The 20276-nt window shown below is 41.0% G+C and overlaps 1 protein-coding gene across 1 annotated transcript in view; it reads right to left on the bottom strand.

Moving 5' to 3' along the window:
- The window catches only part of FMN2 (formin 2), a 239356-nt gene that overhangs the window by 150882 nt on the left and 68198 nt on the right, over positions 1-20276 (bottom strand). The window contains exons 5-6 of the mRNA XM_074948897.1: positions 1655-3393; positions 375-519 (exon numbers count right to left, since the gene is read on the bottom strand). Of these exons, the coding sequence (XP_074804998.1) occupies positions 375-519; positions 1655-3393 (1884 nt within the window). The remainder of the gene's footprint in view (positions 1-374; positions 520-1654; positions 3394-20276) is intronic.

The raw sequence follows: 20276 nt of genomic DNA, 5'->3' as shown, positions 1-20276 counted from the left end.
ACTATAATGTACAATTTAATCATATTTGCATATCTTATTTTCCCCCAGACACAGGATAAAAGTTATGAGGTTTGTTTCTGGCTATTATTTTAGGTTTGTTCTAGCCACTTCCAGACACCATGTAAAGATTTTAAAAGCAATTAATACAGGGACATAGCTTCATTTGACTACAGAGGAAGTTAGTAAATGTAGCTAGCTTCTAAAATTATTACCCATACTCTCCTTTTTTATATATTTGTAAACAGCATGCAGAACAACAGTTTGAAAAACAATCAAACAAACAAACAAACCCCATACATCACAGCTTCCTATTGCAGCCCAGGTATGCGTAGATAGATACCGACCCAAAAGCATGGGAAATGAAGAGTACTCACTTGTTTAGCCTTTGTCTTTGTGATGGTGTCTGAAATTGGTTTCTTCCTCTCTTTAACAGCTGTTTTGGAAAACAGTTCTTCAAACTCATGATAATCTATAGAAGGCTCTTCAATTTTTTCCCACACAAGTGAAGCATTAGAATCTCTAAAGTTAAGCAAAAGACCTATGTAGAGCAATATCAAACTAAATATAGTCACAAGTGGTGGAATGAAGAAAAATAATGTTAATATTATTTTTGAGTGACTGCTACTTTCAGGATTAGCAGGAGTTTAATAGACTATATTTTGGATCTGAAGTCCTCCACACCCCAGTATGCTTCAAACTGCTTTCTATTCACACGTGCCACACAGTCTGTGTTATCACTAGCTCAGTATATAAAAAAAACAACACCAGAACTGGAAATAAGCTTGGGCTGAGAAAAGATAAACCCACTATTAAGTGACAAAAAGTATGAAGGTGAAGAAAATGATAGGCAGGGAGAGAAGAATATTACTGAAATCAAAATTAGTATTTCCCTACGAGTATGAAATCAGTATTTCCATAAACAATGGGCATTCTGCAAAACAGAGAAATACATTAACAACAAATCTGATGTCAGCCAGAGCAGCGTCAAGCAACGAGGGTCACAGGCAAGTGGGCCTTTTACATCATAAGGTAGGAGACATGGGGAGCGAGTGTGCGCATATCATGGATTCATTTGGAGGATCATAAACTACCTGAGTGTGCAAGTTGCTTGAGACAGGACCTTGGTGCTGGTGGAAAGGGAAAAAGGTACAAGCAACTTACATTTGAGTCACAAAATGCCTGACACGTATCACATATTGAGAGCTGAGGGTCCACAGAACCTCACAGGATCAGGCCCAAAGTTATCCAGAAAATGGTTCTTTAAAAGATTTCTCAAACAGCGCAAATATATACATTTTTCCCCCTCTGCACTGACCTGTTCTATATAAAAAAGGGGGGGAGGGGGAGGGAAATAGCACTTCTTACTAATATGCTCTCTGTAGTTCATAAAGACAGTATTGAAATATTACCTTTGTAAAATAGCTTTCATGGGTAATAAGCAGTTTAAGGTTAATTTTAACATACAAAATGCTAAATGCAATGAGCATTTTATTTAAATGGCAGTTAAAATTAAAACTGCAATTATACTGAAAATGTGTATGTTGTAAAGAACTATTTACAAGACACTAAAGCACTTAGTTAATTTCACCCCATGTTACTGAAACAGGCTTGGAACAGAAACAAATTCTCCATCTTCACGTTGTACATATTTTACCTTTTACTATGAAGCTGAATTCTTGTCCAATAAAGAGGCTTCATGGGTCGAGAAGGTTCTATTGCATGTTTCCTGCTCCCTTTATCCTGATTCATCCCCAGTACAAATAAACCGACTGGTAATGGAGGAGGAAGAACCCCACAGACTTGTGGAAGGCCGAAAGTTGGCAAGAAGCCTCCCTGGGCTGGTGGTGGAAGAGAAAGAGCTGCCCCAGGTGGTGGCGGCGGAGGGGCAGGGGGTGGCATTCCTATGCCAGGTAAAGGCAGGGGAGGGGGTGGTACACCTGCAACAGGGAAAGGTGGGGGAGGGGGCGGCATCCCCATACCAGGCAGTGGTGGGGGAGGGGGCGGCATTCCTACACCAGGCAAAGGAGGTGGGCATGGGATACTTGCAGCAGGCAGTGGTGGGGGAGGGGGCGGCATTCCTGCACCAGGCAGTGGTGGGGGAGGGGGCGGCATTCCTACACCAGGCAAAGGAGGTGGGCATGGGATACTTGCACCAGGCAGTGGTGGGGGAGGGGGCGGCATTCCTACACCAGGCAAAGGAGGTGGGCATGGGATACTTGCACCAGGCAGTGGTGGGGGAGGGGGCAGCATTCCTGTACCAGGCAGTGGTGGGGGAGGGGGCAGCATTCCTGTACCAGGCAAAGGAGGTGGGCATGGGATACTTGCACCAGGCAGAGGAGGGGGTGAGGGTGGTGGAGGCATTCCCATACCAGGCAAAGGAGGTGGGCATGGGATTCTTGCACTAGGCAAAGGAGGGGGCGGGGGAGGAGGGGGCATTCCCGCCCCAGGCAGAGGGGGGGCCGGAGGTATTCCTGCCCCAGGCAGAGGACGGGCCGGAGGTGGGATTCCCGCACATGGAAGAAATGGGGGAGCGGGAGGCAGTGGCATCGCTCCATCAGGCAAAGGTGGGGGTAGACGAGGTGGCATAATTATGCCAGGCAACGAGGAGCCCAGGGGTGGCATTGCTGTGCCAGCCAAAGGCAAGAAAACTCCTGAACCAGGCAAAGGTGGTGGGGATGGGACACCTGCACCAGGCAAGTGTGATGTGAAGGAAGAGCGTCCTGCTCCAGGCAGGGGAACAGATAGTTCTGTGCCAGGCAGTGGGGGTGGGATGCTACAAGTAGGTTCAGAGGATACAGAAGGGAAACAATCACTGCAAGTCACACTCTCAGTACTTCGAGACTGATGGGGAGCTGGAGATACAGTCGCTTCTTGAAACAAAGAAGAGGATAGATCTGTGTCAGGTCCTGCACGAGGTGGCTGTGATGTACTTTCTGTGGACTGGCTTTCATCCAGCTGCGTCGAGATTAGTTTTGGTGACAGAATTAAAGATACTTCAGAACAATATGTGGGATGTAGTTCAAGAGTTGGCAACGGCTGAGATGGCAGTTCAATTTTATCCCCTTCCAGGTGTGGAGGAGACTGTGGCAGAGCGTTGGCTGAAGGCTTTGAGTGTGTAAAACTATCTTCTACTGGTGAAGTTTGTATTGATTTTACTTGTAAAACTGTTTTGGGTAGAACATTCTCTTCATCTGTTTGAAGATCCACATTACCACGTTCCCCACAAACTGGGTGTCCACTCTCACTCTCTTGGTCTCTGCAAGGAATCTGTGCCTCCGTTGGGGCTGGGAACTGTTTCTCCAGTTCTGCAATTTTGGTCCTCAGATCCTCGATGGTTTGTTCCAGCTGCTGAATTACATTAGCCCGCTCCTCAGATTTCAACTCGAAATCATCCTTCAAAAAGAAAAAATAAATCAACACACAGAAAGAGGAGATAACCGTTATCAGCACACATGGGCAGTGAAGCTAAATAGGGATTAGCACCATCCACTGCTAGAGAAAGCAATTTGCTTCTACACTCTGTAAGAATGGAGACACCATATTCCCAGGTACACCCTACTATGGAAATTAGTTTAGGCACTCACACTATAATTAGTGATTATAATGACTTCATCAGCATGTGTGTTCTTTATATTGTGATGTTATTCTCCTGTCTATAGTACTGCTTTCCAAAGATGGACAAAGAACCACAGAGCAGTGGATTAAAAGTACTGCAACTCTCTTTTTATGGTTAGATGTAATAGAAGAGTTATACAAATACTTAAATTTGCACAAATTTTCAGTAATGACTGAAAACATTTTAAGTATTTCTTTAGTACATTGTTACTGTACATGATAGACCGGGTGAATGACCAAATGTTACATTTGAATACATGCTAAACTAGCCAGGCCTTATTCACCCAAGAATGGATAAAAGAAAACAATATGGAACCAATTTTTAAAAGAATGCAGTCATATTGGTGTACATGGCAAAGTTACGATGGCAGAAAGTCCTGCATGTTGACGACAGCAAGCTACACAGCATAGCATCTGAGCTAGTAGAACCATAACTAATTGGAAAGAAAAATGACGAGAAAGAAGACAAAGTTAGGAGCTACTTCTTCTCCCCAAGTTCAGAAAGCATCAAAACTGCTATGTTTACGGGCATAAAACAACCACTAACAAAGAGGGATTAGGGAGAAGCTTCCTTTATGAGACGGTTATTCCCTAATTGCCAACTTTGAAGCTTCTTGCAGTTTCCTCTGAAGCATCTAGTACTGTTGGAAACAGATTACTGGAATATATGGACTATTCAATAAGCCAATTCCTATGTTCCTAAAGAAATACCAGTAATGGAGTGTGTTCTGTTTAAATGGAGATGTGCTTTATCAAAACGCATCACAAGGAAACAATGTAGCCCAGGGATAGTGAATAGTAATGACTGGTGCTTTATCAGGACTGCAATTCAAGAAACTAATCAGGCAATAGATACATCAGAAATTCGGAAGAATTTTAATACAAATGTTCCCAGATAGAGATTTAAGGGAACAGGAATGCTAAAGTTGAATATTTTTTTCCCCACTGCTGTACTTCATTAAATGTTAAGGATTTTTTTTAATGGCAATCCTCTCTTGACTGGGACAACAGAACAACAACAGGGAGTCAGTAAGGTAGATGGTTTTTTACAGTCTGTTTTGCACACATTCAGGAGATGTGGGGTTTATTTTTCCATTCTCTGCTACAGATTTCCTTTGGCAAGTTACAACCTTTTTGTGCCTTTTGTCTCCCTTCTGTAAAATGGTAAGCCTCACAGGTGAAATTCAGGCTTCATTCAAGAACGTTTGAGAGTTACTGATCTCAGACACAATGGTGAGGAGTACCATAGAAGCATCTGTAAATGAATGCCCAATACCTAACAGAGTAATAGCCTTTACTTGTCACTCAGTCCTGAAGATTATGCTTGTCATCTCATACATGACGCAACAATATATTTTAAAAAACAGCTTTCTTTGTTGTAAGCAAAGTTCTCACTACCAGTAATATATATTCATAGCTTACTAAAATAGTTTCCACCGAGTTGTTTTCTGAACACAACATTTCAGGCATGTGTTTATCTTGGGATTCCCCAGGTCTCCTAAAGCATTCACTAAAATGAAATAGTAACAAGTGACTAACTCAGATTGCTCTCTACTCGAAGCAATTTACATCAAGTTACAATGCTCGGTCTCACAGAAAGTCTGAAGAGTCATTTGGATCTAAAATTATGAATACCGGCAAACGGTTCTCCCTATCAGATTTTAATGTGTAGGTAACAAGTTAAAGCAGGGACTGGGTCGCCATATATTTGTCTAGAGGTGGGTGCTAGTTATTGGCTGCTCAGCCAATAACTACATAGTGCTTTAAACAGTAACCTGGAAAGAAAGGCTAAAAGATAGCTTTGCCTATTGCTTCAGCTTCAGTTACAGGATATTCTGCTGGTACCTTTTTTATTATACATCCCATTAAAATTCAATCCATTTTATTAGCAACATTTTTGTTGAAAAACTTTATTATAATATAAAGGACAAACATTTTGGATTAGAATGCGTAAGTATGATGAAAAGAATATTACAAAACTGCATCCATCCCCATTATTCTGGTGTTTGTACATTAAGATCAAGTTCTCAAAAATAAAAATAAAATATATACATACTAGGACTATTTATACATACAAAATACCTATACAAATTCAAACATCAACTCTTCAGAATTCACTTGAGAAATATGACCATCCACTTTCAGCCATCGTAATATTCACTGACTGCCACTTTTAACTTTTTTATAATGTTTAAATAACAAAAACATTATTAAAGATATAGCCTTCCAATTTGTATCTAAAGGAGAAATTACATCCCTGCCATAAACCTATTTAAGTCAATAGAATTACACCAGAGATTAATTTGATCCATTTTACTTGAAGCTAATGCTCTAAGAATATTTAATATGGCAATGATTAATCTGTTGGTGAAGAATTACCACTGTTAATATTAATTCAGAACAAAGGGCCACTTAGTCTGCTTTTTAACATGTTACCATATCCATGAACAAAATATAGTCCTTGAAACTTAAAATTCTTCTTGACCTGCAGGAAGGCACTGGAACTCAATGTTACACAGTGGAATTCATCCTATGGGGCTGAAAATCCATTGCAAGAAAATAGGAATTTTAAAGCTTCATGATCACATTTAAAAAAAAAAAAGTCATAGGGCAATTAAGAGATGTGTTAAGCAATTACTCCAAAGGCAAACAAAAATGGGTAGCTCAGTGGAGGTGGTCTTCACATGAAGGTGAAGCAGAACTGCATTCCATCATTTTGTAGTTTGTTTTAGCAGTCTTTTGAGATAAGAGGTTACATAATAAGGAAGGAGGGAGTGGATTTCTTGTCGAATTCTTAATGTTTCAGTCTAACAGGGTCTCAGAGATGCCTGAAAAAATTAACTGAGAAAAGATGTCCTAGCTTGAGACAAATCTTGGAAAACCTTTGTGTGTCCAAAGAGACTTATACCAATTATATTTATTGAGGAAAACAGTATTTTTATGCTTTGACTATATAGTATTTGGAATCATTTACTTTAACACCCAAATGTTTTCCAAGATTTGTCTCAAGCTGGGACATCTTGCCTCAGTTAATTTTTTCAGGCGATGAAAGGATTGTTTCAAGAAAAACAAGACAATGACCTTCCACACACAAACTGATTTGGTTTTTGAAACATCTCCTAGAATGTCCTTAAAAGATTAATTTAGTTTATCAAATCTAAAAACCTCATTGGGGAAACTGGAATTCGTTCTGTGAGTTCAGCCAGAGAGAAAACATTGAATCATTCATACATTTCAATTTTGTAACATTCATACTAACCAAAAATTCCAAATGCTTAGGGATCATTTAAATATGGGGCACATAAAGGGTGCCCCAAATTTGAAATGCCAATGGATTTTGTCTGGTTATGATCATTGACCTCTTCCCTTCAGTTCTTTTGCTGCAAGTTAAAAAAATAATCAGGATCTGCTCAGTACAACTACATTAATTTCTATGTCCAATAATTCATAGAAAAGTTAAATCAAACCACCTTTGCTTTTAGAACTGGCCATTTCTGTATGTTTGAAGTAAATAAAGACTTTTTTACCTTGCCCATTAAGATGACAGCCCAAAGCTCCTTTAACCCTCCTTCCCCCAGCAAAAAGACTTGAGTTCTTCCCTCATGCCTTGGATTTGCCTTCCCTTGGCAAACAATTATGAACGAGATACACTGAAGTTAAACCAGGATTTGCGTAAGTCACAGCAAGCTCTTAATATCCCTCAGTGGCAAGAAAGATTAGAAGCATTGGTTGATGAAACTTTAAAAGTTAATGGAAACAGAAAAGGAAGACATTTTTCTGCTGCACATGTAAACACAGACGAAAGCCACTTCCCAGGAACCTGAAAGGTTTGCCCAGGTAAAAGACTGATCATGAGAAAGGTCCACATTAAAGTCCAAAGGACAACTCCACAGCAAAAAACTGTGTGGCTTAAAAAGATGTTTGAGGGACCTCTGTCTTGCTTAGACTTCTTACCCAGGACATGGGTACTTTGAGGGAGTCTTCTTTCTGTAAAGGAAGAAAGAAAGGTGGAAGCTTAAGCCTCACTTTATCCAGGTTATGTATGATTCAAGAATAGGGAAGAAGAAAATAAGTATGTATGCACATTAATATACATTCCCTGAGATATAGAATTGGAGGGAGAGAAAATAATGTACCTTTAGCCTCTGAATATAAACTACCATTCTTAAATCAAAGATAATCTGTAATATTTCAAGAATAAAGCCACATTACTTTCTACTTTTGGAAATTAACAGGTTTCTAGTGTCAGAGACTAAAAGCCGCCAAGCTGCATTTGTCCACATCTGAGACTCTCCAGCAATTTGTTACTTCATGTTCCAGATGAAGTTGACTCTGAGTGAGATCCATAATTAGACACTAAGCCTCCATTTTTCATTTGGGATTTTATCCAGAACTTTATTGTATTGGTTCTACTAGGTTTGCAGGAAGAAGGCACTCTTTTTAACCATTCTGTCCACAGAATAATAATTTTTTCCAGGCAAAACAGAAGACAGGCTTGCGGGTCTTGCTTATCTGTGACAGTACAGCACAGCTTAAGGTTACAATGCATTTTAGTCCTTTCAGTTAGGAAAAATTGATAACTTCTCAGATCCCTAATGGTCCAAGGTTAACAAGTTTTAACATCTATTCTGAGAGCCCTGCAGCCCCAGCATAAAGAAAGGAGACATGGTATTTAGCAGCTAAGTCTCCAGTGCTGCAGCTGGAGTTGCGGAATGCTATTAAATGAGATACACTACTACTGGGCATTTACTGAATTGTTTTCATATTCAGAACACTTTACAAAATAATATTTAATTAATCCTCCCACTCACCTTGTGACACATATATATTCTTATTTTACAGCTGGAGACAGTGAGTTAGAAACTGACTACTTTGCCCTTGGCTTCAGGAAAAGTCACGGTCTGAAAGCCTGATTCCCAGTCTCTTGCTCAAATTTCTAGACAATATCTTTCTTCTCCTAATATATTAGCATTCCACAGGTTTGGGAAGGGAGATACCCTGAGGAGTATAACATACTCTCCAGGCTTTGGTTATTCCTGGGAAAAACAGAGACTAGCACACAGGTAAATGTTCTAATAACAGTGGAAGATTTACTCTACTACTTCAGTAGTTAGATCAATCAATTACTTAAAACTTAATTCCTCAAAAATAATTTTGGTTCTAATGTTGCTGACAGAATGAATTCCTTATAAAATTGCAATATAGTTTTTCTTTTGTGCTTTCTGATTTTGAATCCTGTATTTTTAAAAGCTTCCTGACAGCAGACATTTCATCAAAGTCTTGTAATTGTAGGGCTCTCCCTCCAGTTCCCCATTATGTGTGTCGTGTTTAATTTTCCCAAGACTACAGGGAAATCTAGCAAGAACTAGAGGTCTATGTGGAACTATGGATAGATGGAACTACAAGTGCTTTTCTGGCCTCTCCATAGTATTTACCTGTACTGAAAGGGGGTGGGAATAAAAACAGGTACCATATACTATAGGAACTGAAAGGACCGACACAGGATACAAAAAGTATCCCTGCCCACTGTGTGTGAACCTTGTGAAGAAACTCAGAGTCATGCAATTCAAGGAGCTCTCAATAGAGTGACCCCTGCAGTTCCCAGATGTAACAAATGAAAACCTGAGTTTCAAGGTGGTTTGCTGGACAGGGAATTGCTACTACATTCTTCTGTCTCTGAAACATGTTTAACAATCAGAATATACTCCTTTTTGGCCTTGTTCCCCCTAGTTTAGTGAGACAAGATATAATGGTGCTGTCTGATAGAAGCTGTATGTACAAGCACCAAAAGGTAGCCTTCCAAACTGAGAGAAGTTTGAATTTATTTATTCTCAGTGACATATGACAAGTGCTATACCCTAAACAGTGATTAGCAAAATAAGCCCCACACTGCATGAATGCTTTATTCTATGTAGGTTCTTATCTCATATTTATCACATTAGTATCTGAGCACCTTCCAGTAGTACATTAAGCAACAAGCTTAGCATGTCATGTTTTGTTCTCTCATCCTCTCCCAAGGGGGAGTAGAGTGAATACTGGAGAATTTAGTTGTGGTAGGATTTTGTTTGTAAATATAGCAACATAGATGTGTTTGTTAGAGAAAGCAAGGTCAAAGAAATCCACCTGACCTTTGTAGCCAAAGGAGGCGAGGTTTGTGATGGTCCTTAGCTCCTGAGGGAGGTCATTCCACAGTCTCAGGCTCACCCCGCCAAAAAAAGCTGTCTCTGGCACAGATGAGCTTTACCTTTGTTCTTTACTACCAGAGGAGTGATTTTGTTGACCACAGTCTTCATCCCAGAGCACTAGGCAATCTTAGGCCCAGGCCACTGAGCATTTTGAAGATAAGAACTGAGACCTTGACTGTGTCTCAATGTTCTATGGAAAGTCAGTGTGGAGAGTGGAGAACAGGAGTGGGCTCATGGTAACCCATGTTGGTGAGGAGACGAGTTGCAGAGCTCTCTATTGGTTGGAGTTTTCTAAGCACAAGATGGTTCACGCCGAGGCATATCACAATGCCATATTCCAGCTAGGTGGAAAGGCATGAATAACGGAGGTCATATCATGATTTACCAAGACGGGACAAAGTCTTTAGCCAACCAGAGATGGCTGAAAGCATTACCTGCAGATGTTTAGCTTATGAAGCAAAATAGCTTAGCATCAGTGAGGAATCCAATAGCACTCCTAAACTTCTGACTAATTGTGACTGAAATGTCCTTTTAGGATTTTTCCTAACCCTGCTACAATCAAGAACCTCAAATTAGTTTGTTTTAAACCCCAGACACCTTAAATGAATCAGTTGTCTCCCCACCACGTTAAGCATCCCGGAGACAACACACGAGCCAAGCATTACCACCTTCCACTGATATGGTACTCCTTTGCAAGATAGCACAAGGAATGTTTTTTGCAATGTTAGTGAACAGGAATGCCAATGAGGGTTTTTGCTTAGGTTTGTTTTTGCTAGGAAGTATCCTTTATAAAGAAGAACTTAAGTCTTTGAGGCTGCTCATCTGATATAGTTGGGTGCTGGTAAAGAGTTTTGAAAACAGGGTGGGATCTACCAGTGGACTTAGAAACACAGTAGCGTGCCCACCTTTTCTATATGTTCCTAATTGTCCTGGAAACTGCCTTAGTTGCTTTGTCACCCACTCCAATGAGAAGGGAGTGCATACATGGGACGGGTGTGGGGGAAGGAGAGGATAGTCTGTACTAGATTTGAACATAGAACCTTAGATTGCTCACTGTTGCCAGCTCAGATGCTCTACTAGTGACCAAAGAGGGGGCTGGCACAATAGGGCTAGAAAAGCTTAAGTCTTCTAGCTTATGAAGCAACAATATCATGCTTACCTCTGCCAACACTCTGTGAATGTGCGGTAGTCCTGCCTCTTAGTGGAGCAGATGGATTGAGGATGAAGGACTTCTTAAAAGGTCAGGAGATATGGCCTGTTGGTTTTCTTTCCTGCTTGATATGAGGTGACCATTTCAATCAGTGATTTACATAAGTCATCTTCCTTCTTTGCTTCTTTTATGTAAATTTGTCCTATGTAGGTAGGTATGTAGATTGAGTTTTTAGGTTAGGGAAGTCCAGAAATTTTGGCTAAGCTTTTATCATAAGAACGTTAGAACATACCCACCCTGCCCTGGGAATGGAAATATAGCAGAGTTTGAGCTGCCATAAACATTTTGGCACACTTGACAAAAGAGATGACCCTCCACAAGTTGGGCTACACACAGAGAGTCTCTTTTGCCCATCTTTGGTTCTATTTTAGGCAGCCGCCTTCTGAAGATGTTGGCCTACCTAAAAATAGAACCAAAGACTGGCAAAATAGACTTTGTAGCTCAGTTTGTGGAGGGTTATTCCGTTTTGTATGTATTAAGAATAATACAGGCATGTTTCTTGTATTGCTTTTAACATATGGTCTTACTATCCACAGATTAATTTATTTTCTGTTAGGAATGGTTTTCCTAGCCATTAATGACCAGAGCCTCTTCTTCTAAACTGGGTGGGTTGAGGCAGCCTACATGTGGGGAGCCCACTACCCTGCTTTAATTTCTCCTCCTGGAGCTCCAGCATTGAGTTGCAGAAGAAATTGTTGAGGAGTTTGAAGAGTTGACTTTCCCTCACGTTGGGTAACTGACCTGAGTTTATGACATTCAGACACCAGAGCCAAGAACTCTATAGAAAGCTCAGGAGGATAAGCAATTTCCGGTCTTCAGGGATGTTGCTGAGATCACAGAATCATAGGAAGTCCGCAAAAGCGGCCATTGTCTCAGGCTTGTTGTCAGCAGGCTCAGGCAGGACAGCCTTAGTCACTGAGGGACACTCCACGAGTTTGGTGGCCTGGAAAGGTCAGATGGGAAGGTACTTGGGGCATAACATGCTAGAAAATTTTTATGCATCAGGAGTAGGCATCAAGAAATATTTACAGTGATGTGGTTATCCTTCCATATAGGAGGGGTTTGGTACTCTCTCACACCCCTGAAGTGTGAGCCTGATATTATGAAAAACCCGAGGTAGACAAAGGTTGGTGGAGCAGAATTGGTTCCCTGATTCCAATGTCTCTGCAAATTTGTCCATCACCAAACCTGAGGATGAGTTGATGGTAGGTGTATCTAACAATTCTAAGAAGAGGATGAGGTGGAAGGCAATATTAGAAGTGAAAAGAGAGGCCTCCATATGTCTTGCATCATTGACCATGAGTTCATTCAAAGAAAAGGAGCCTTATTTAGGTCTCCATGGGGGCTCAAAAGTTTTTTGGTGTGAGGGTCTGAAAGAGCCTTATTTGCCATTTTAAAGAGAAAGGTAAATTATCAAAGATAGAAGTTATATTATTCAATATACAGCTATATGCAAAGTAAAGCCTACCAGTTTTTTAGGCGTCGTTTTTATACCAATGTGCATATTCAAAAGGATACCGTCAAGCTAATTTAAATGAAAATACTTTACATACAAGTTCTCTTATCTTACAATGAACAGCTTAATTTATTAAAATGAAAAGACCATTTAAGTGTGTTTTCTATTAAACTATTTACCTTGCTTACATTTTGCAATTCTAATCTGGGACAATACAAACAGACTAGAATTTAATTATAAACAAATGAAACCAACTAGTCAATCTTCCTTTTAGGTTCTCACTCTGTAGTTCAATGTATAGGTTGAAAACATGCCAAGAGGATGGACATGGATAAATTAAATACCATTTCCTAATACATTTTTCTCAGTAAGTCAATGGAATAATTTGTATTGGTCTTAAAATTTAGTGAGGCACTTATTTTTACAAAGAAAATGGCTAGGCAGAAATCATTAGAATCTTCAACAATGTAAATGAAGTTACCCCTGTGGAAGACTGATACAGGCAAGAGAAGAATCAGGCGCCCCACTTCTGGGCCAAATTTGGCTCTAGGGTATCCTGTTAAACTAGGTGAGAGTAGCAGCCAGATTCAGAGATCAGTTCAGGTTGTCCTGCCAGAGAAACATGCTCAGAAGAATTTTCTTTCAGGGAACAAGCATTCTTTGAAGAGCATTTTATGAAACTTTCATTAAAACGTGAATGTTTTTACCTTAGAATTTATTGGGACCTCAAATTAGGTGTATGCAATTGCTATAACAGAAAACTCATTTTTTATCATTCAGTCAAAAAACCAATAGATTGCTTTTGTAAAGGTAATCGTAGCTATAATTGAATACAGAGGACTTCATATAGATCACTATGCTAAAACATTTTTTAAATGGTAGTGGTGAACATATACTAGCTCCTTTCATTTCCACTCGTCTTTCCAACAAGTGAGAAGGTCCCATTTAGATCAGCAGTTTAACAGTTTACAGTTTCTCTATGGGAAGCTCTTACTGGTTTTCTTCATTAAAAAAATTAGTTTTAGAGATGTAATTTGAAAAATATTGCATTCACTTATTAATAGTGTCAGTGATTAATACATGCTGCAATAGACAGGAATGTACAGACTATGTAGAGCTGAGCAAAACTCGGAATTTTCATCCCACAGGAAATTCCAAGATTTTGAAATTTGGCTTTTGTTCTGAATTGGAACAAAAAAGTAACTGTATTTTGTGAGAAACACAATTCCAAAATATTTCATTTGGAGGCAATCACATATGCCCTATGGGGCAAACTGGGAAAGGGGCAGAGCCTCTATCCTCCACCCTCCCCACATCCACACTTACTGCACTTCTCCACCCCCTGTCCACCGTGCGCACACACTCCAACTCACTGCTCAAATTCCCCATATTTATTAGCTCTGCATCAAAAAAAAAAGTTACAAGAATCTGAAAATGTTATGAGCAGCTCATTGGGGGTGTGTGTGGAGGGGACGGATAACTGTGCATCAGCAAACACTTGACCAAATTACATGTAAACTTCCATATTATATTATAAAAAATAGAAAAAAGAGTTGAAACAAAAGAGTAGTTTCAAAATAAGAAAGTCAAAACAAAATCAACTCAAAATGAAATGTTTCAACATTATTGAAAACAAAATTCTTTGAGATTTTTTCAAAACAAAAATTCATCAAACTAGATACTTTCCCGCAGTATGTTTTGATTTTGTAGAATTGGCATTTTCAGCTTGGGGGGGGGTGGGGGGGGAGAGAAGAAAAAAAAAAAAAACTTCCGTCAGAAAATTTTCAACCGACCCTAATGCAGAGTGCATTCATTCATTGTTTAGGAGACAAACTCTCCAAACAGCATAAAAGGAAATGTCAGGTGCACAAAAATTGTATTTTGAATCCTACTGGCATGGACCTAATTATATGATGCATTCCTAACTCTCCCTCAGCAGGGCAGCATTACCATTCCCTCTACCTTCCTAAAAATCTTCCTTGTTCTATACAATGGCAAGAGGGGCAAAGCCACGATAGAGAAATCAACAATCCCCAAAACTGTGGGTAACAAAACTCACTTTTCTCTAACCCTGCCCTGCCTCTCCTAACAATTCAACTATTGAGAAGCAACTGTGCCCTCATTCAGTTGATCTGCTGAATTTTTTTAAACATCTGTTCGGTCAAAAAAATGCTTTTTTTGAAACTGAATAATTTTTCATTTTTTGTTTCCCACCCCTCCTTGTTTTTGTTTTTTTTTTTAAATAGTGGCCAAATGGAAAAAGGGAGGGAAAAGAAAAGAAAAATTGAGTCCACTATTTGTACTCCAATTATCTCTATTAATTGGCCAGTAAATGGTGCTAGACGGGCATCAGGTTTGTATAATTTTTGGTGGTGGTGGTGCCCAGACTGGGTCCAATTCCTGCCCCCCCCACACACACACACACCTGCCTAAGGCTCTGGGAGGGAGTTTGGGTGCTGGGTGCAAGCTCTGGGCTGGGGGTTGGGGTGCAGGCTCAGGTAGGGAGTTTGGGTGCTGGAGGGGTGAGGGTTTGGGCTTTGGGATGGAATTTGGCTGTGGGCTCTGGGCTGGAGCAGGGGGTTGGGGTGTGGGAGAGGGGGTGACGCTTACCTCAGGTGGCTCCCGAAAGCAACCCGCACACCCCTCTGGCAGCGGCTCCCAGGCGGTGGTCTCCACGCATCACTGCCCACAGGCACCACCCCTGCAGCTCCCATCGGCCACAGTTCCCAATCAATGGGAGCTGTGGAGTCGTTGCTCAGGGCAGGGCAGCATGTGGAGACCCCCGCTCCCCCTTTGGGGCTGCAGGGATGTGCCAGCCACTTCCGGGAGTGGTGCAGAACGAGGGTGGGCAACAAGGTAGAGCTTTCAAGAGATTTAAAGTCTTCGGAGTTTTTATTTTTTAGGACTTAGTTTATTCTTAAACTTTGAGAAATGTTCCAATTCCCATTTAGGTCTTAGTCGGGTTACACACACTAGATGCTGTTGTTTTTTCCAAGGCTACAGTGCTAACCCACGCACTATTGTCTGAATCAGATAAATATATATTTATTCACATTGAGAAGTACCTTAAGAGTTCTGCTGGGAAACACCTGCAAATTTTCTGCACTTCCCATGTTAAGATACATAATTGCCATCTAGTGGCTGAAAAGGGACACTTCAGGATGCTGGCCCCCTTATTTCTGACTTGTCTGTGTTACTTGCTTTTATTTTTCCATTTAAGGCCCCTTAGAAATCCTGGCATTAGCAGAAACCAATAGATCAATTGCAACATTCAGGTACTGACAACATGGGAGAAGAAGTAACCTCTCATCGACTGCTGTTTTCCTATCCCTCTCCCTCCATGTAAATTTTCTTGGGGAATCAGCTTGTGGAAGTAAAAGATTCTAAAGGGGCATCTTTAACGTATTCTCTTAAAAAGTATAAAAGACAAGTTTGATCCATTTGCCTTCTAGACTTGTAAAACATGAAATATTTGCAACAATTTCTCAACAAACTTTATAAGCTATACAGAAAATGAGACTAAAACCTGAAGAGTGGACGCTAGCCCTAATTAAGGAAATATATAGTTACTTCTGAAATTGGAAATTACTGTGAAAATAAGAGCAAGACTTTTGCTGAGTATCTAAAAATAAAGACCCAATTAGATACATTCTATAACATCCTGAGATTACACTTTAGGAAGGTTAGATCCATCTTTACAGACAGATCTTCAGTGATGGACATAAACTGAACATCTAGCCAGAGCACCTTAAGGCCCACACTAGATATTAATCCAGGTAGTTGCCATCTGCAAGGAGGCTACCTGCCTGGCTACGATGCTGCTGTTGTTGCTAGCTAAGCGAGGGCTTTGGATTTCAATCATTCCTGTGAATCTTTCAGTAGCAGCTGTTGTTGGGTCTGTGCAATCCAGAGTCACATTGAGTGCTTCTTTCCTTTCTGTCAATTTTTGACTAAGCAGGGCGGTTGTTATTAAATCTAAAAAGAAAGCTGTACACCTGGGTATAAATACTCACGCTCCTTCAGCCCCAGGGTTGAGTAGACCAACTTTGACATAATCTATTTGATCTAAAGTTAGAGTGTAAACATCTGTATTTTTTTTTTTTTAGCAAAACTTGGCTTTATTCTGTTCATGAGGAAGGCAAAAAGAGTTTTAATAGTTAAAAAAACAACACTAAAGTTACAGTGTCTCACTCGGCACAGTACAGAGCAATTGGAGGTATCATTTCCAGGTTGGGATTGATGGACATTGGCACGGTTCTGTGGAGAAGCTTGAATTGCTACTGGGCTGCCTGTGGCACAGCTGTAGATCTGCTGTTTTAGTTTCCAGGGCTCTTTAGTTCATATCTAAACACCATATTTGTGGGAAGCCGGGGTGTGGAGAGTGCGCTGCAGCACCCCCATGTTTTGTGCCTGGCATCCCGGCCACCAGCCGCCAGCCCCATGCCTGTGGCTCCATACCCACCCCAGCTGTGACTACATCCTCCGCCTCCTTACCCCTATCCATGTCCCCCCTCCCGGAGCCATGGTCCTACTCCCAGCCCCAGCTCTAGGGGGTTGTGTGGGGGCACAGACAGGGCTAAGAGGGGTGCAGCTCAGCATTCCCACTCCAAAAACTGTTCCAGCGCCACTGAGAAACACTATTTTTGGAAAAGTAAAATCCTTTCAATCTCTGAATGCCAAGTCTAGCTCCATTTGTGGAGGACACAGAAGAGGTACTTGCTCTGAAAGACCTCATCGGTAAGGCTGTTGCAACGGTTAGATCAGCAATGGAATATTTTCTTTCCAAAAAGACAGCCAGTCTCACTCCATCCTTAGTCCAGTACCAGACGATTAAATCTAGGTGACCACTCTGAGCATGGCTTTTATACCTTGCTTCCAGGTTAATATTCTGCAATCTACACAGTAGTAACCATGCTTTCTGAGGGGACAAACTGTCCCAATAGATATGCTGGTGGTTTCCACTCACACACTCCCGTCTCCACTTACCAGAGGTATCCATGCAAGGAGTGAAGGGAGCAGGAACCTCTTGGTGTCTCCTGGTTGAGCAGCTGAATGAGGAACATGATTAGAAGTCAAGCAAGCGGCTTAAAAAGAGCCACTAGTCACATAGTGCTTTCCCACTTCATCCTCCCTGATTGGAATAGTTTCTGCAGTGAGCACAAGAGTCTGGTAAACCCATCTATGCATGTGCGCACACATACACACACATGCACACACACATGCCCCCTCCTCTCCTCCAGTCTCTGCTGGACTCTCTAGCTGCTTATCCACTCACCGACAGCACATCACCCGTCTTATGATAGACAGTCATACAGGGGCAGCTGTGGGAGCATCCATTGAGTTTATTTTCCTCACCATCTTTGTTGCTGGTCACATGCAGCTGGAACTGTTTCCCTCCCCAGAGAGATCTTCCATCAGCCTCAGGGGCTGATCCCACAAGTGGGGAACCACTACTCAGCTGACATAACCCATCCTCAAACAAGCTGTTCAATCCAAGGACCACCCTTCCCTGAATTTCAAGGGACTGTTTTGGCCAGACTAAAGCATATGTTTCTTGTCAAAAAGCTATTTGGATATAAACTTATAGGAGTGCTAAAGAAATCCCTTGCCATTTACAACTGTTTTGTGGATCACTTCTTCAAATACGGTGATGACACGCTAACCTTTCAAGATGTCAGAAGTTTGTTTTTTTAAGTCTCAAGATCTGAAGCTTCTGTTTGCCACAGTGCTACAACTCTTAAGTTTTTTTTCTTAGTAGCTTGTTGCTACCAGAGGTTGGTGCAAAGTATTACAAACAAGACTCCTTATCTGAGCCAGGAAGAATGTGCATCCTCAGTGCACTATATTCTGGGGAGATGCTCCATGAATCAGATTTATAATCTTTTAAAGTAGAAAAAGGTTACTGCTTGGGGCAAAATGCGTCAGATAATGTGAGATCATCAAAGCTATATTTTTTATTGATATTGCTGGAAAATGCATCAATAGATTTGTATTTCATGATCTGTCTTTAGAATCCAAGAACTGCCAAATTTATTTTATAGTTTAGCTAGTAGTACTTGGGAAAGTACACTATGTCCCAAAAGGATCTATAATTTTGGTTGAGGGATAATTTGCTAGTTGGGATAGAGATGGACCAAATGAGTCAATAACAGAGTCAGAAATTCTAGGGCACAGGAAATTCAAAAGTTCCTGATGACCAAGTATTTAGTTGTGAAGGCAGTTTAATACTTAATGCAAAGTCATTCCACCTCCTGAAATAGGATAACTTAGGATAAATCATCTTCAACAAAATGATTAATTCCATTTGGGTGGTCACCTTTAAATAAAATGCCCTGCCCCATAAGATTACGTTTATGTGATATTCTAGATAAGCACTCAACTTGTGTCTAATGGAGAATTATCAAAATATTTAGAAAGAGTTAAGTTATCATTTTTAGACTATAAAGGACCAAAAGGTTGTTTTGGGGGCTGGGGGGCAGGGGGTGGCTAAGTATCAAATATCTACTGTCTTTAAGATATGGGTTGACCCATTGTAGAGCAAAAACCAGGCTTATATACAATGGTGTTGCAATTATAAGACACCTTCCTTTCTGCTACCAGTAGCAGAATAGTTTGGAAAAAAGTGAGTGGTCTATATTTTTCTACAGAAATGAAAGTCACATGAGATCTCCCTGTCCGCCCATCCCCCATCAATTCTGCCCTTGTGATTTGCTCCCTCCAGCCCCCCAATCAATTCTGTCCCCCATCTGTTCTCTCGACCCAAGCTTCATTCTACTCCTTCTATACCTCCTGGGGCTCTTCTCCTGCCTCTCCCCAGCCCCAGAGGAGTGGGGAGCTGCAATGCAGTTCTCTCCCCCCCATCCCACGCCAAGGGTTGCAAAGGGGAGGCAGGGATCCCCTGTTCACAGGAGGGAAGCAAGCAGAGCAACTATGAGCTGCTGCACTCTTTTTGCTCCCTCTCCCTGCTCTCCTAAGAATGATGTCTGCTCCTGAGGGGAGGAAGTAAAGAGCTCTGCCTCCTTTCCACAGCAGCTCCAATTGGCTGCTCTAGCCCAGGAGGCAGGGAAATGGAGAGAGCAGTCAATCAGAAGTTTCTCCCAGGCAAAACTGAAATACACGCTTGTCTGCAACCTAGCTCAAGTTGTAGACATGTTTTTTGTCGGGTCTGTGACCCCTTTTGACTAGATACACTTCATGCACTGGTGAGCAGTGCTGCCGAGAGGAAAGTGGTGGCCAGAAGGGAAGAAGTGTGGTGCCTGGACAGAAGCTATCTTGCCATCTCTGGATTTAGCCCTGGGGTTGGAGTTCCTGAAGTAGAATGCTCTGAAACTCTCCTCTTCCCTCATTAATATAAAATCTTATACCTCCTAGTGGCAAAGCATGGTGGAAAAATTGGGTAGAGATTGTAGTATAAAAAAATATCTCTTTTTGTCCAAACTGGGGAGAACTTGTAGACAGATCTTCATGGAAACAGAAAGAGCAAAGGGCTCTGAAAATCCACTAGAGCAGGTTTCTTTTATTAGTACTGTATTTGTTATCTTCACTATATAAATATCTTTACCATTTTTGAGAGAGAGATCGCTTTAGATAGGTGAACTCCAGTCTTAAGAGAACTTTTAAAGCTAAAAAGTTAGAAAATATACTGTAGGGACTAAACCCTGAACAGGCAGGGAAATGGACCAGATGACCTAAAAAGGCTTTTCCATATCTACCTTCCACAAATCCTTCACAAGTTTCCTAAATGGTTTTAGTTGAGGAGCATCCTGCTTCATTTAGAGATCTTAGTCACCTACAAGCTATTATACGTTAT

The sequence above is a fragment of the Natator depressus genome, chromosome 3 (assembly GCF_965152275.1).
Source record: "Natator depressus isolate rNatDep1 chromosome 3, rNatDep2.hap1, whole genome shotgun sequence".
NCBI classification, from domain to species: domain Eukaryota; kingdom Metazoa; phylum Chordata; order Testudines; family Cheloniidae; genus Natator; species Natator depressus.
Note: the sequence above shows the minus strand (reverse complement) of the source record. Positions and strands in the feature narration are given on the sequence as shown.